Source organism: Ambystoma mexicanum, chromosome 6q, assembly GCF_040938575.1.
Source record: "Ambystoma mexicanum isolate Mex_15411 chromosome 6q, UKY_AmexF1_1, whole genome shotgun sequence".
NCBI lineage: Eukaryota > Metazoa > Chordata > Amphibia > Caudata > Ambystomatidae > Ambystoma > Ambystoma mexicanum.
Window position 1 is genome coordinate 1619892755 of NC_090937.1, and position 15285 is coordinate 1619908039.

General features: G+C 44.4%; 1 protein-coding gene across 1 annotated transcript in view; it reads right to left on the reverse strand.

The window, feature by feature from the left end:
• Positions 1-1316: 1316 nt before the first annotated feature.
• LOC138516918 (probable carboxypeptidase X1) overlaps positions 1317-15285 on the reverse strand; it is a 547949-nt gene continuing 533980 nt past the window's right edge. The window contains exons 13-14 of the mRNA XM_069632377.1: positions 9950-10052; positions 1317-3971 (exon numbers count right to left, since the gene is read on the reverse strand). Of these exons, the coding sequence (XP_069488478.1) occupies positions 3709-3971; positions 9950-10052 (366 nt within the window). The 3' untranslated portion in view covers positions 1317-3708. The remainder of the gene's footprint in view (positions 3972-9949; positions 10053-15285) is intronic.

Genomic DNA, 15285 nt, shown 5'->3' on the forward strand with positions numbered 1-15285 from the left:
CAGCCAGAGGTAATGAAATTGAACACAAGAATGAACACACCAAAAAGGGCTTCTGATTGGTCAAAAGGCTACAAAAAGATGTCCGTGCACCCGTTCTGCTTTGTCGTGCAGTCTCTTGATGGATTGCTTGATTCCCTTGCCTGAGTGGGTTTGTGTTACAGGGTATTATGGCGGGAAGAGGCAGAATTGCTGGAGTGGGTTGGCTTCTATGTAGCATTCTCAACATTACGGATAAGCACACCCACAAACCTTCACGCCTCAACCAATGTGATTCTGGATGGTTTGTCTTGGCAGCAGGTGGTATTCCTTGTAGTCCTATGACACGCATGTAGTCCTATGACACACAACCTCTACCACATAAGGTAGAGTATTTGGCAAAGAGTGAGACAGAGCACCCTTAGAAACATGCCCTCATCTGGGTAACTGCACCGCCCCTCCCCCCTCGAATTTTATTTTATTTCATTGTTTTTTTATAACACACCTAATACCGTACCTGAGTTCTGTTTCTAAGCGTGGATCCCGGATTCAAATCTCTTATGCTCTGCCTGGTCTTGCTTCCAAAACCAGCGCGTCAAGACCAGCGCGTTGCCCCCGTGCTATCCTCCGTTGCACTGCCAAACCTATAAGTGCAAGGCGGAATCTGTTCTGGTTGATGCAATGTGCCTAGTAGTGTGATCTGTAGTCCTGCTGGATCCTTCTAGTGAGTTGTGAGCATTGGGGCTTGAGCTAAGAGATCCTGTGCATGCAAGGCTGTACCTAGCACATGCGGCTGTCATTGGCCTATGTTGGCAACATGTGGGCATATCATGTGAGACTGAGCCATTGGCCTACTGTTGTTCCTCATGTAGGGCTGCATATGATGGCAGACCAGTCAGGCTGCACCTCTCACGTGATGACGCTTGAAGATGTCCCCGGGCAATCATCAAATGCCCGTATGATGATCATGAGGCTAGGCGGGCATATGAGGCTGTAAGCGACCTTTAATAAAGCCAGATCTAATGGCAGTGCCAGTGGTGGTTATTAAATCCGTTGCTAACCACTGAACACCACCAGTGGCCCCTCCCTCTACCCATAGGCATGCTTGCACGAGAATTTCTCACAACATATTTATATTCGCAATCCGCTCGTTTTTATATTTCATAGCCAGTGGAGATCTAGCAATACAACATTTGCTGAACCTGAAGCACTTGGCAGAGGATAAGGTCCAATGATGCCATGAAGTGACCCGGAAGTTACATCCACAGTTCATGTAACTTCCGGGTCAACATTCAGCAGACATGTCCTTATTTAAAGAGAAGGAAGACACACCCGGAATGAATACTTGTATTTTTATTGTTATATATTCAACTTCCGTCACTTGTCTCGCAAGGACAGAGGAATGCCAGCATTGCTATATTGTGGGCAACACTGTCAAACAAGCAACATATAGTTGTAGGCCCACACTTTTTCTTTCATTACAATCTGTGACGTATAAACATGTCCAGCCTGCCAGACCAAGAATGCCTTGTGACGTCATGTCACTTCCAAAAACCTATATTCCTAGACGGGTGAAGTTCAGACAAGATGTAGGACCAGCTACGGAAGCGAATCGGGTTTGACGACCTTGGTGCCGCTGTACATTATACACACAAACTGGAATGTTTCCTGATTCTCAATATCAGTTGTCATTACTATAATCCAGATCATATACTATTTTTATCAAGCATGGAAAGATGAAATGCTGAGTTCACCCAGTATGTCAGCCTGTAACCTGCAGGTCACACACACGTTTCTCCAGTAAGCGCTTCACCCACAGAGGTATTGTACTATCTGTTGGTACTATCTGTTGGTACTATCTGTTGGTGATTAGTTTCACAGAGTGGAGTAGCCAAACTCAGCAATGTTTTCTCCTTCCTACGCGCAAGGATCTTGGCGAATAGGGAACCTTTGCTGCATGAATTCCACCGAAATTTAAAAGTACGCATCCATTAAAGTGGGTAGAATTTAGGGGGGGATATAGAAGACAAGTAAGGGTGACACTTGTAATAAGAACACTTTCAACGGTTCAGCAAAATGATTTGAACATAGAAAATCCAATGGAAAGCACCAAACTCGCTGACAAATATTTGGTAAAGATTTTACAAGAATTAAAGGGAATGCCAGCAATCCGATATAAAGTGGATAGATCTGACCTCGGTTTGACCCCTTAATAGTGCACAATCAATCCACTAGGATCTTGGCCCCACCCCCAAGAGTCCTTCATTAACTTAAAAGAGCAATAAGAATTGTTTGTTTTTTTTAAAAGCTGTATATTATGAAGGTTTTTCATTGAGCTAGTTCATGTTTTGAAGGCATACAACCCGACAGGTGTCACTGAAATAGACTTTACTGTGTGTACACTGTTAACATGACAACATGTATATGTCAAATTGTGAATGAAAATGGCTCAGTGTGCAAGTAAGATTGTGTTTGTGGCATACTGAAAGATGAAAAATGGAATACCTACAATTTGATTGGACAGTTAACTGGTATGGCATCAGAGATAGTATGCTCTCAAGAGGCAGTAAGTTTTGTTTCTCGTTAACTGATGGGAACATCTAAATATTTGACTACTGCAATGTTACAAAATTCTTTTGAACATTTGTGTATGTGAGAAAACATGTTTGTGAACTTCTTTAAAAAAAAATACAATAATAAAATGAAGGCAGTCCAAACAGACGATACATGATAGTGCATCTGAAAGAAACAGGACAAATAGTTAAAGTGTTACCAAGAAACTAAGTTGCCTAGGAACAGGACAATGTTCAGAAGGTCATGCTGTTTGTGAGTTAAGAGTGCTGATACATTCGTTAACCACTGGACGACCTGTCATCATCCTGGGCAGTTAGCAGCAAATCTTCTAGTAAAACGTCTGTAGGATAAAGCCACACGAATATACACACAGAAATTCAATACACATTTTTTTAAGGTGATTCTGGGTAATATTTAGTCCAAACAATATAGGTTCAACTTTCACTTGAGAGTTTTGGAATTGATGAAGCAAATATCGAAAGCAATCTCTATAGCTCCTAAATTGGACTGAGTAAAAGAGGCGCTGTTTATAATAATAATAATAATAATAATTTGGAGCACCTACTGAGACACAGGGTGAGGAGACATGCTTTTTTTCTTTTCAATAAATTGATCCCTGCCAAAGCGGTATTGGCATAGTTGACCTAATGCCAACTTGACTTACTCCCATTTGAGTGCATCTTTTTGAACTAATTCGGTAGGTGAAATGGTACACTTTAATCAAAAACTAGTTGTGTGGTGGGGAAAGCAAATAAGTTGAGGTGGGGGTAAGTTGGCAGGGGTGTGGGGGCTCTCCCTCTGCGTGAGAGTGGTTTTGGGGGTCTCCCTCCCCAGTAGGTCAAAACAAATGAGATTAAAATAAATTAGGTCAAATGAGCAGTAGGTCAAGTTGTTTAGGTCAAGCAACCCATATCTGCCAGAGCCACCAGCACGAATTATATTTTCCAGATGTTGGGGTTCATGCCTCTAACATCAATCTTAATGATTATGTTGGATGAAAAGTATTGCAGAGATGTCTACTGACACAATGTGCTGTCTGCGCCGGGCGTGAGTCCCTTATGGTCTAAGCCTGTGATCGTGATGATGGCATTGAGCCCCAACTTTAGCATCATCCATAAATGGCTACTTCAGACACGTACGGCATACTCCCGCCACTTCTCACTCTGGGTGGCTCTGTGACCTCAGCGTGCGGTTCCTTATCTGCCGCAGGCGCAGTAACAAGTCCTTTGGGATCTTGCCGCCTTTGGACAGGATCTCACGCAGCCTCTGCTTCGGGGTCTTGGTGATGTAGAAGTCGCAGATGGTGGCGTGGTCTTCGTAGGACACGTGGCATGACTTGGTGGCAGAGTGGTACCCCTCCGCCTTGGCAGTGACTTCATACTCTCCAGGGTTCAATAAACGCCAGTAGTCCCCATCGAAGGCTGCCAAGAACAAGGGACACAATGAGTCATCAAGGATATCCCTCAGCTGCAAGCAATTAGGTAGGTCGTTGCATGAACTCGAAACAGCACAACACACACAACTTTCCTCATCACAGGGTCTGTAGCACACTTCACCTGGCCCACAAGGGAGTAGTTCCCCACAATGAAATCAAAAACACACACACACACACACACACACACACACACACACACACACACACACACACACACACACACACACACACACACACACACACACACATTCATGTCTGCACACATACATTCATGTATGCACACATGCATGGATACACACACACACACACATTCATATATGCAAACATGCATGCATACACACACACATATTAGTGTGCTTTTCATGCAGAAATAGTAGAAACAGACTACACAGAATATATCCATAGCTGGGCCCCTGCAACCCATCTCTTTGATGGACCCGATTGTGGCTTTGAAGAGTCACACAGCTAGTAACCACACATTTCATATAAAATATGACCCCCTTGCCCCAAAACCTGTAATCTGGAACCTGGATCCTTTATATTTTGTGATTACTCTTGACACATAGATCCTAAGTGTTTGCTAGCTGTTTCCTTGTTCACTTAGTACTATAGTTCTAGGTTATTCACACCAATTCAACGCTCCTTAGCTTGTAGGTTAAACGCACATGATAACAATACAAAGTCTGGCACCTCTGAAAATGTGCTCAATGATGAATGCAGGAGTAACAGTTTTGCAAAATGCACCTGCGGTGTCTCAGGTTGGAGTGCATTGTAAGTTAACAATAGTTCACCCACAAGGAGGGCTACTTTAGAAGCAGAACCATGTGGGAAGCAGTTTCGATTAAGGAAGATTCAAGGGAAAATGGAGGTAAGGCTCATGGGGGCAGTCCAAAAAAAATCACTGGTAAAGCTTTTAGTGTTATAACAAACAATTTGCATAACTACACCTTCAGTAAAGAAGTCTGGCTAAAAGAAAGGGGAATGCATTATCAATTGAGGCAACTCGGAATCAATGAGTATGTTACAGGGAAATATATGATCAAGAAAAAGGAAGTCCAGTTGGCTTATAAGTGTTGGCTAAGGGGCCATAGACAAGTACTTAATGATAAAACTGGCGAGATGATGTGTGAGGTATTCATTAAAAAGGACACTAGGCAATTCTGGGTCATATTAAATGATAATGAACACCCGCATTGTGTAACCCAATCGATGAGTGTGTCTGAGGACTCTTTGATTACACATTGGAAAAATATAAAAGGTGTGGGATCCTAAGGGTCTAGACGTGCGGCCAATTCCAGTGATCCCTCGATACAGGAATTTGATGTACCGATATAGAAAGACTAACAGTAAAAGCATCTATGTTGGCTGCGTGTGATCCGAATTGTTTCTCCAATGTGGTCCTTAAGAACAATGTAGAATTATGGGCTGGGTTGTTGGATTTGCTCTTTAAGGAGATTCTGTGGAAACGCACAAACCCTCAATCTTGGAGAGAATCCATTATTGTGCCAATACATACAAATTCTCTAACAAAATCTATCTGAGGATGGGCTGTCCTCAGAAATCCCTCAACCTATAAGAGCAGCCTTCATGAGCGTAGAATTGCGCAGCTTAAGAAAACTAGATGACCTATCTCAGGTGTACCCTTCATGGGCACCAGATGGAAGATTATGATCACCGCTACTAACCAAGATGCAGCTTGGCACTAAAACCTAACTGTAAAATGAAATTCCATGCTTTTCAAAATCTCGCTTGGTCAATGTAGAGGTTGAAACGGCGAAACCTGCCAGGCGGGCTTAGTTGATAAGCCGCTGAGAGACCCTATGCCTTTCAGGAACAGGGTACACCAAGAACGCTGTTTTGTCCTATATGAAAACTCTTGCACAACTGACTGCGAGTGCCCAAATGCTTGGTGGCAGAGTCCCCAAATGGAGTTGGGGAATCTGCACCCAACCTGCCGGGTACTCACAGCGACTCATGTATTCGGGGTACAGGATTTACCCCAGCGGTGGCTCATCAGAGAACTTTGTTAAAATGCAGTATGGCGTGTTACGGCAGATCTTGGATACCTGGGTTTGGGTGGTTAGGAAGCAAATGGCAGCACCTAATCTGCAACCAGCCTTGACCGTACAATAGATATCAGGGTTGTAGCTGTATATGGTCCTTCCCTGGCTTCCCCCTGCTGCTGTGCCAGAGCAGAATCTGCCTGGACTGGATATGACTAGTGTGAAAGGGTGTATGGGGTTTCCCCGGGAATGCACATCTCAAGCCTGTGAACACCCCCCTAGAGTTTGAATGTGCAATACCAATGGACTGGGTAGCTGCCAACATGTGTAAATGGCTAAGTCCCTAGGATTGGACTTTCCATCCATACATAGAGCCTGCTGGACTAGTTTGTTCAGTGCTGTCCCTGAAGCGGAAGGGCAACACTTTGACTCCAGAAGTTCTATGCAGAATCTTTTCTGGATTTACATCCTTTCCAAGACCATTCCTATTCCAATCTCTTCCTCTGTCTGCTGGTACCAGAACCTACTACAGTGTATTCTTTGTTCCGCAATTCCCTCAAATTTTACCTACTTCCCTCTGGTTAACATGGTAGTTTCTCCTGTTGTTAATTGTTACCTATTGTACCATTTGATTCTATGTACAGCGCTTTGGTGTAAAGCATTATAAAAAAACTCAAATAAAGTACAAATACAAAATACAAACCCCAGTTCCTTGTTCCCTTGGGACCAAATGATCTCAGAGAGCATCTAGTGTGTGACCCAGTGCAGAAATTGAAACTTTGCAGTAACCATGATTAAATAAGTGATCATCAGTAATTGGACAGGACAACAGATCTGGGGTTCCTATGATATTTCCCAGGACACATGATCTGGGAAATATACATCTGTTTATTTTATGTCGCATCAACATCATCATTTAATCTTTCAGCCACGGAACAATATTTTAACTCAGATTACCGCAGTCCCTCCGCTACCTAGCAGCAGACAACTCCTTTCTTCTATTGCTATTACTGCTGCCTACCTTCTTTGGTGCCCTCAAATGTTGGGAGACCCCTCGCTATTGACCCGGCCACTAGAAGCCCATGAAATGTAGGTAGTGCCCCCCAGTAACCAGAGACATGAAGAGGGTCAGACATTGAGGAAGCAGTGAAAATGAATACCAGAGACCCGTTTCTAACCACGAGACCAGGAATCGAACCTGCGTTGCTATGCGTTGTCTTGCTTCAAAGACAAACGTTTTGCCCCTGAACTATGCTCCTAGCCCTCCGTTTCCGGTAACAATAGATGTGCACAACTCTGCGGTAGGAACTAGCAATCCAGGCTTTAGTAACCAACACTGGTCCACCTAGCTTGCTACTTTCCCTGTACAGACAATACAGACCTGCTGCAACATCCAAGGGCACACACAATGGTAAGCTTGACATGCTCCTGCAGGCCTAAGAGGCACAGCTCCCTTCTTCTTGCAGGGTCTACATGCGCCGCACCACGATCGGAGCACATCTCTCGCTATCATGCATGCTACAATGCCAAATAGGTTAGCACACCGCTATATCCGATAGGTAACACACCCACTGCATGACGTCCATCAAGACATTGCTTGGAGGATCTGTCTGCCTGGACCAACGCAGCACATCTCTGCAATGACCATTAGATCATGTGCACAAACGCAGCAAAAATACAATCTGCAGTATGATTGGGGCCGATCACATGTCTCAAATAGGACACACTCTAACCACACACTCAGGCGATAACCTACACGCCTACTGACAGGCCAACAGCGCTCTGAGTATACACCAAAAAAACACTGAACCCAGCAGTCTCAGTAACCCTCTAAGGGTATGCACGGTAGGAGGGGATATCCCCCTCGGCTCATCCTTTTCCTCAAAATTGCATCCCACACAACTGCGGGAAAGGTGAAATGGCGTAGGAGTACTTGAATGTACTATTGTGAATAGCAGCAAAGTGAGGCAATGGAGGAGGACGGTATGATAATCAGAAGTAATGAAGGGAGCGCAATCAGACATCAGTAAAATAGCAGCGAACACAGGAATATTACTCCGATTTTAAGATTACATGGGGTGACACCAAGCTCAACAAGACTCAAGCTCAAGGAAGGAACTGATAGCCGAGAAGATCAAAGGACGGAGGAATTGCAACCAAAATAGCAATGGGGCATTAACCAACAGACTCATCACATTCAGTGCCAGGAGACCTCCTCCGAGGAGATGGCATGCTGAGAAATTAACTACAGTTCAACATAACAAAGATGGATCCACAAAGGGCCAAAGTGGGAGTATTTAATTTAGAATAAACTGGGGTGTCAAAGAAGCCAAAAGCTAAATCAAGATGCATGGAGCCTAGAGACGCTCTCAGCAAAGGGACCAAGGGGACCTAAAAAAAAATGGCCAGAATGCTTAGATTAGAATGCTAGGGAAAGAATGTAAAATACTTAGATATATCAGGTCTTTTCTGAAAAATGTGCCTTGCCCAATAACCAATGATGGTAAGCAAAGGACAAGAATATCCTACAACAACCTCGTCCCCCTCCACTGCCCTCCTGAACCCAGAAGAAAGACATGGTAAGCATAGGATGACCCTATATTAGAGCTATTAGGTCTGATCCTGTGGAACACTATTCCCACTCCCTCACACCTCTGGGAACAAATACACTAAGTGAACAATGGCCATATAGTATGCCCTATCCTATTCCACCCTATTAAACACGCCCATCACACACATGGGGAATGTGCCTGGACTAAAGACAAGGCATGGCAAGCGATGGATGCCCCTATCCTAGATCTATCAGGTGTGATCTTCCACTCTATTCCCACTCCACTCCACACTTTGGTAAGGTAGCTGGAATAAAGACCAGGCATGGCAAGCGATGGATGCCCCTATCCTAGATCTATCAGGTGTGATCTTCATCCACTCTATTCCCACTCCACTCCACACTTTGGTAAGGTAGCTGGAATAAAGACCAGGCATGGCAAGCGATGGATGCCCCTATCCTAGATCTATCAGGTGTGATCTTCATCCACTCTATTCCCACTCCACTCCACACCTTGGTAAGGTAGCTGGAATAAAGACCAGGCATGATAAGCGATGGATGCCCCTATCCTAGATCTATCAGGTGTGATCTTCATCCACTCTATTCCCACTCCACTCCACACTTTGGTAAGGTAGCTGGAATAAAGACCATGCTTGGTAAGCAATGTACGCCCCTATCCTAGATCTGCCAGGTGTGGTCTTCATCCACTCTATTCCCACTCCACTCCACACTTTGGTAAGGTAGCTGGAATAAAGACCAGGCATGGCAAGCGATGGATGCCCCTATCCTAGATCTGCCAGGTGTGGTCTTCTTCCACTCTATTCCCACTCCACTCCACACTTTGGTAAGGTACCGGGAATAAAGACCAGGCATGGCAAGCGATGGATGCCCCTATCCTAGATCTATCAGGTGTGATCTTCCACTCTATTCCCACTCCACTCCACACTTTGGTAAGGTAGCTGGAATAAAGACCAGGCATGGCAAGCGATGGATGCCCCTATCCTAGATCTATCAGGTGTGATCTTCATCCACTCTATTCCCACTCCACTCCACACTTTGGTAAGGTAGCTGGAATAAAGACCAGGCATGGCAAGCGATGGATGCCCCTATCCTAGATCTATCAGGTGTGATCTTCATCCACTCTATTCCCACTCCACTCCACACTTTGGTAAGGTTCCTTGAACAAAGACCGGGCATGGCAAGCAATGGATGACCCTATCTTAGGTCTATTTTATTCTATACTCATCCAACATCTCCGCCCTCCATTCCACTTCTACAAACCGTGCCAGAAACAAAAACCAGTGTTGGGGCCAGTGGATTTATGATTGCCAAGTTCATCGCGCCAGTTTTAAAAATTCATACAGATTTTTTACATTTCCTCTTATTATTTTCTTGATTCAAAGGCTATTTTACCTGTTCTGATATCATGGTTGATTCCGTCCACTGATATGATGGCGTCCGCGACTCCCAGGTTTGTGTCTTTGTCTCGGACAACTCCTTTAATGCCTCGGTGAACCTGTCAAGTGTATAATATAAGTGAATCAGCCATGACACAAAATCACCTTCATTATATTGGAAAACATAAAAATGTTCACCAGAGGGTATCACCTGCACCATTCTACACTCATCTCTTCAAAACATGTGCCCACGAGATGTTGAATGATTGATAACAGAAGACAGAAAGTGAGGAACAATTGACAAACAAGGACTGAAAGTGAGGAACAATTGACAAACAAGCACTGAAAGTGAGGAACAATTGACAAACAAGGACTGAAAGTGAGGAGCAATTGACAAACAAGCACTGAAAGTGAGGAACAATTGACAAACAAGCACTGAAAGTGAGGAGCAATTGACAAACAAGCACTGAAAGTGAGGAACAATTGACAAACAAGCACTGAAAGTGAGGAGCAATTGACAAACAAGCACTGAAAGTGAGGAGCAATTGACAAACAAGCACTGAAAGTGAGGAACAATTGACAAACAAGCACTGAAAGTGAGGAGCAATTGACAAACAAGCACTGAAAGTGAGGAACAATTGACAAACAAGCACTGAAAGTGAGGAACAATTGACAAACAAGCACTGAAAGTGAGGAGCAATTGACAAACAAGCACTGAAAGTGAGGAACAATTGACAAACACGCACTGAAAGTGAGGAGCAATTGACAAACAAGCACTGAAAGTGAGGAACAATTGACAAACAAGCACTGAAAGTGAGGAGCAATTGACAAACAAGCACTGAAAGTGAGGAACAATTGACAAACAAGCACTGAAAGTGAGGAGCAATTGACAAACAAGCACTGAAAGTGAGGAACAATTGACAAACAAGCACTGAAAGTGAGGAGCAATTGACAAACAAGCACTGAAAGTGAGGAACAATTGACAAACAAGCACTGAAAGTGAGGAGCAATTGACAAACAAGCACTGAAAGTGAGGAACAATTGACAAACAAGCACTGAAAGTGAGGAGCAATTGACAAACACGCACTGAAAGTGAGGAGCAATTGACAAACAAGCACTGAAAGTGAGGAACAATTGACAAACACGCACTGAAAGTGAGGAGCAATTGACAAACAAGGACTGAAAGTGAGGAACAATTGACAAACAAGCACTGAAAGTGAGGAACAATTGACAAACAAGGACTGAAAGTGAGGAGCAATTGACAAACAAGCACTGAAAGTGAGGAACAATTGACAAACACGCACTGAAAGTGAGGAGCAATTGACAAACAAGCACTGAAAGTGAGGAACAATTGACAAACAAGCACTGAAAGTGAGGAACAATTGACAAACAAGCACTGAAAGTGAGGAGCAATTGACAAACAAGCACTGAAAGTGAGGAACAATTGACAAACACGCACTGAAAGTGAGGAGCAATTGACAAACAAGCACTGAAAGTGAGGAACAATTGACAAACAAGCACTGAAAGTGAGGAGCAACTGATAACAGAAGAGATCCATCCATAAACTCAATTTGAAAGTTAGAAATATTTTATCCAGCTTAGAATGTACTTGTTTGTTATCATAGTGTTATTAAGATTATACATTTCTATTATTGATTCAGTTTCCTTAGTCTGGTCACTATGTGTTTTAAATCCTGAAATGTTTTTAATTGTTATTTAATTGTCATTTATCACCGCCTTCAAAAGACTTACGTCTTGAATTAATACACGCTACTATTGAGTAACAATTCTTCTTATGCAATGGGTTTATTGCAATATGTCTATGCCATTGTTCTAGGGGCATTGTGAAAGTCATATGGGGCACTGGTCTAGGGGCATTGTGAAAGTCATATGGGGCACTGGTCTAGGGGCATTGTGAAAGTCATATGGGGCACTGGTCTAGGGGCATTGTGAAAGTCATATGGGGCACTGGTCTAGGGGCATTGTGAAAGTCATATGGGGCAGTGGTCTAGGGGCATTGTGAAAGAGACATGGGGCACTGTTCTAGGGGCATTGTGAAAGTGACACAGGGCAGTGTTCTAGGGGCATTGTGAAAGTCACATGGCCAGTGTTCTAGGGGCATTATGAAAGTGAAATAGGACAGTGTTCTAGGGGCATTGTGAAAGTCATATGGGGCACTGGTCTAGGGGCATTGTGAAAGTCATATGGGGCAGTGTTCTAGGGGCATTGTGAAAGAGACATGGGGCACTGTTCTAGGGGCATTGTGAAAGTCACATGGCCAGTGTTCTAGGGGCATTATGAAAGTGAAATAGGACAGTGTTCTAGGGGCATTGTGAAAGTGACATGGGACAGTGCTCTAGGGGCATTGTGAAAGTCACATGGGGCAGTGTTCTAGGGGCATTGTGAAAGTGACATGGGGCAGTGCTCTAGGGGCATTGTGAAAGAGACATGGGGCAGTGCTCTAGGGGCATTGTGAAAGTGACATGGGGCACTGGTCTAGGGGCATTGTGAAAGTCATATGGGGCACTGGTCTAGGGGCATTGTGAAAGTCACATGGGGCACTGGTCTAGGGGCATTGTGAAAGTCATATGGGGCAGTGTTCTAGAGGCATTGTGAAAGAGACATGGGGCAGTGTTCTAGGGGCATTGTGAAAGTCATATGGGGCACTGGTCTAGGGGCATTGTGAAAGTCATATGGGGCAGTGTTCTAGGGGCATTGTGAAAGAGACATGGGGCAGTGTTCTAGGGGCATTGTGAAAGAGACATGGGGCACTGTTCTAGGGGCATTGTGAAAGTGACACAGGGCAGTGTTCTAGGGGCATTGTGAAAGTCACATGGCCAGTGTTCTAGGGGCATTATGAAAGTGAAATAGGACAGTGTTCTAGGGGCATTGTGAAAGTCACATGCGGCAGTGCTCTAGGGGCATTGTGAAAGTCACATGGGGCAGTGTTCTAGGGGCATTGTGAAAGTGACATGGTGCAGTGCTCTAGGGGCATTGTGAAAGAGACATGGGGCAGTGCTCTAGGGGCATTGTGAAAGTGACATGGGACAGTGCTCTAGGGGCATTGTGAAAGTCATATGGGGCAGTGCTCTAGAGGCATTGTGAAAGTGACATGGGGCACTGGTCTAGGGGCATTGTGAAAGTCATATGGGGCACTGGTCTAGGGGCATTGTGAAAGTCACATGGGGCACTGGTCTAGGGGCATTGTGAAAGTCATATGGGGCAGTGTTCTAGGGGCATTGTGAAAGAGACATGGGGCAGTGTTCTAGGGGCATTGTGAAAGTCATATGGGGCACTGGTCTAGGGGCATTGTGAAAGTCACATGGGGCACTGGTCTAGGGGCATTGTGAAAGTCGCATGGCCAGTGTTCTAGGGGCATTGTGAAAATGACATGGGGCCGTGTTCTAGGGGCATTGTGAAAGTGACACAGGCAGTGTTGTAGGGGCATTGTGAAAGTGTGTCAGAGATTTTTCTGTCAGCACTGTGAAAGAGTAATTTGAAAACGATCTGTGACAAAGTGAAAGTGGAATGGGCAGGGGAGTTGCTAGGTCTGGAAAGGACCCGGGGCTACGCTGATGTCGGAACTGTTGGGACTGGGGGCTAGCTAGCCTTTTGGCTGTAGCTCCTGAGATTCTATCCGGGGCTACAACCAAAAGATCAGGGGCTATAGCCCCATTAGCCCCCCCCTAGCAACGCCCCTGGGAATGGGGCTCTATCATAAGGCAATGTTCATGGGGAATTGTGCAGTGACATGGTGCAAAGTTCTGGAGGTATTGTGAAGGTTTCATCTTCTGGAAAAATACATTTGGAAGTCGTACGGGTCAATGTGCCGGGAAAATGTGAAAGCGACATGGAGCAATTTTCTGGCGACCATTTATTTGATAATATTCTCCACTAGGGCAACACTGGAATGACGCTAGTGAATCTGGCATATATCATTGGTATTTATATAGCTGACCCCTAGCCGGAAAGCAGAGTAGCACTGTACAGCGGTACATGTAGGATTTATAAGCTGAAGTCATGTAAGTGGCAGGTACATAGATTGAAGGGGAAGCACTGGCATGCTGAACTGCTTTAAGGTGCACGGTACTGCAAAGGGAAATCCATGAACAGTAGAGTGTTTAGCTCCTAAATATTTGTAGTGAAGGAGCTTCACAGATGTCCAGTTGGTTCACAGTATCAGTGAAGAAGGGAGTCTGTTAGCTAGTCCTCTCTTTCCAGCAGCTACAGCTTTGGCTGAAACATTAATCCAGAATGGTCATTTTCAGGGACATGAGAAACTTGATGGCCCAGTTTATTTTGGAAATCTGGAAACGCACATGCTAAGGTGGCTAGCTGTGAAAGAAGTGGCATGATATTTTGTAACGGACATGACAACATTTTGGCGGCAAAATGAAGTCGGATGCTTATTTTTCTTGAGGCATTGTGCCATCTAGCATCACAATGATCTTAACAGTGGCATTCGTGGCATATTACTGGCTTTGTCCTTTCGTGGTTGCAATCTGAAACTAATATGGCTGTGCTCTCTAGTGACCCTCTGGCATGATGATATGTTTGCCATTAGTATGAAACTAGAATTGACATTTTCGTGGGACAATGTGGAATGCCCTTTACTGGGTCAACAATGTCACAGCAAAGTTATAACTGGCATGACAATGTTATGGAGGGAATGAGCAAATGACATTCACAATTTAGGGTGTAATGCCACTGACCACACGTGGGGCAGTCCTGGCTTTGCACTCTTGGACTTGCACTGAGAAGTGTCTAGGTTTAATGTTATACTGGCAGGGCTATTTGCTCTGGCAATGACACGTGTTTATCTGAAGACATTTAGAAAACCACTGTTTAAGCCAGCATGGTCGTTTGTAATTAGCTGCTGTGGTTGGTAACTGGCATGGATACATAAACATTGGCATACTAATATTGAAACTGACAGACTGATAACATCAAAGTGAACTCCGGCATGTTGCAGAGTGCCAGGATGCATGTGATGGCCAGGACCTGGACTAAAGCGCATCCTATCATTATCAGCACCATAGAATATTTGAACATTCCAAGCTATTATTTTCAGCAGCCTGGATTATTTAATCAATATTGTAATATTATGGTGTGTGCTGGTAGTACCCTTTAACATTTTTCTGCCAATCCTGGCTGCGTTTTATTACTTAGCACAGCAACAATGATGTGCGTTATTACTTGTTCTATCTCCTGGCAATTATTGAAGACTGGCGCTGATTGCATCTCAGGGCACAGCATTTAAGACTGGGTGAAGGTCGATGGACACATGGTTTCTGATTCTAGTGGCACACTGTTACCGGGCATTGCTACAGTGATTGGGAGCACAGCTTTCTG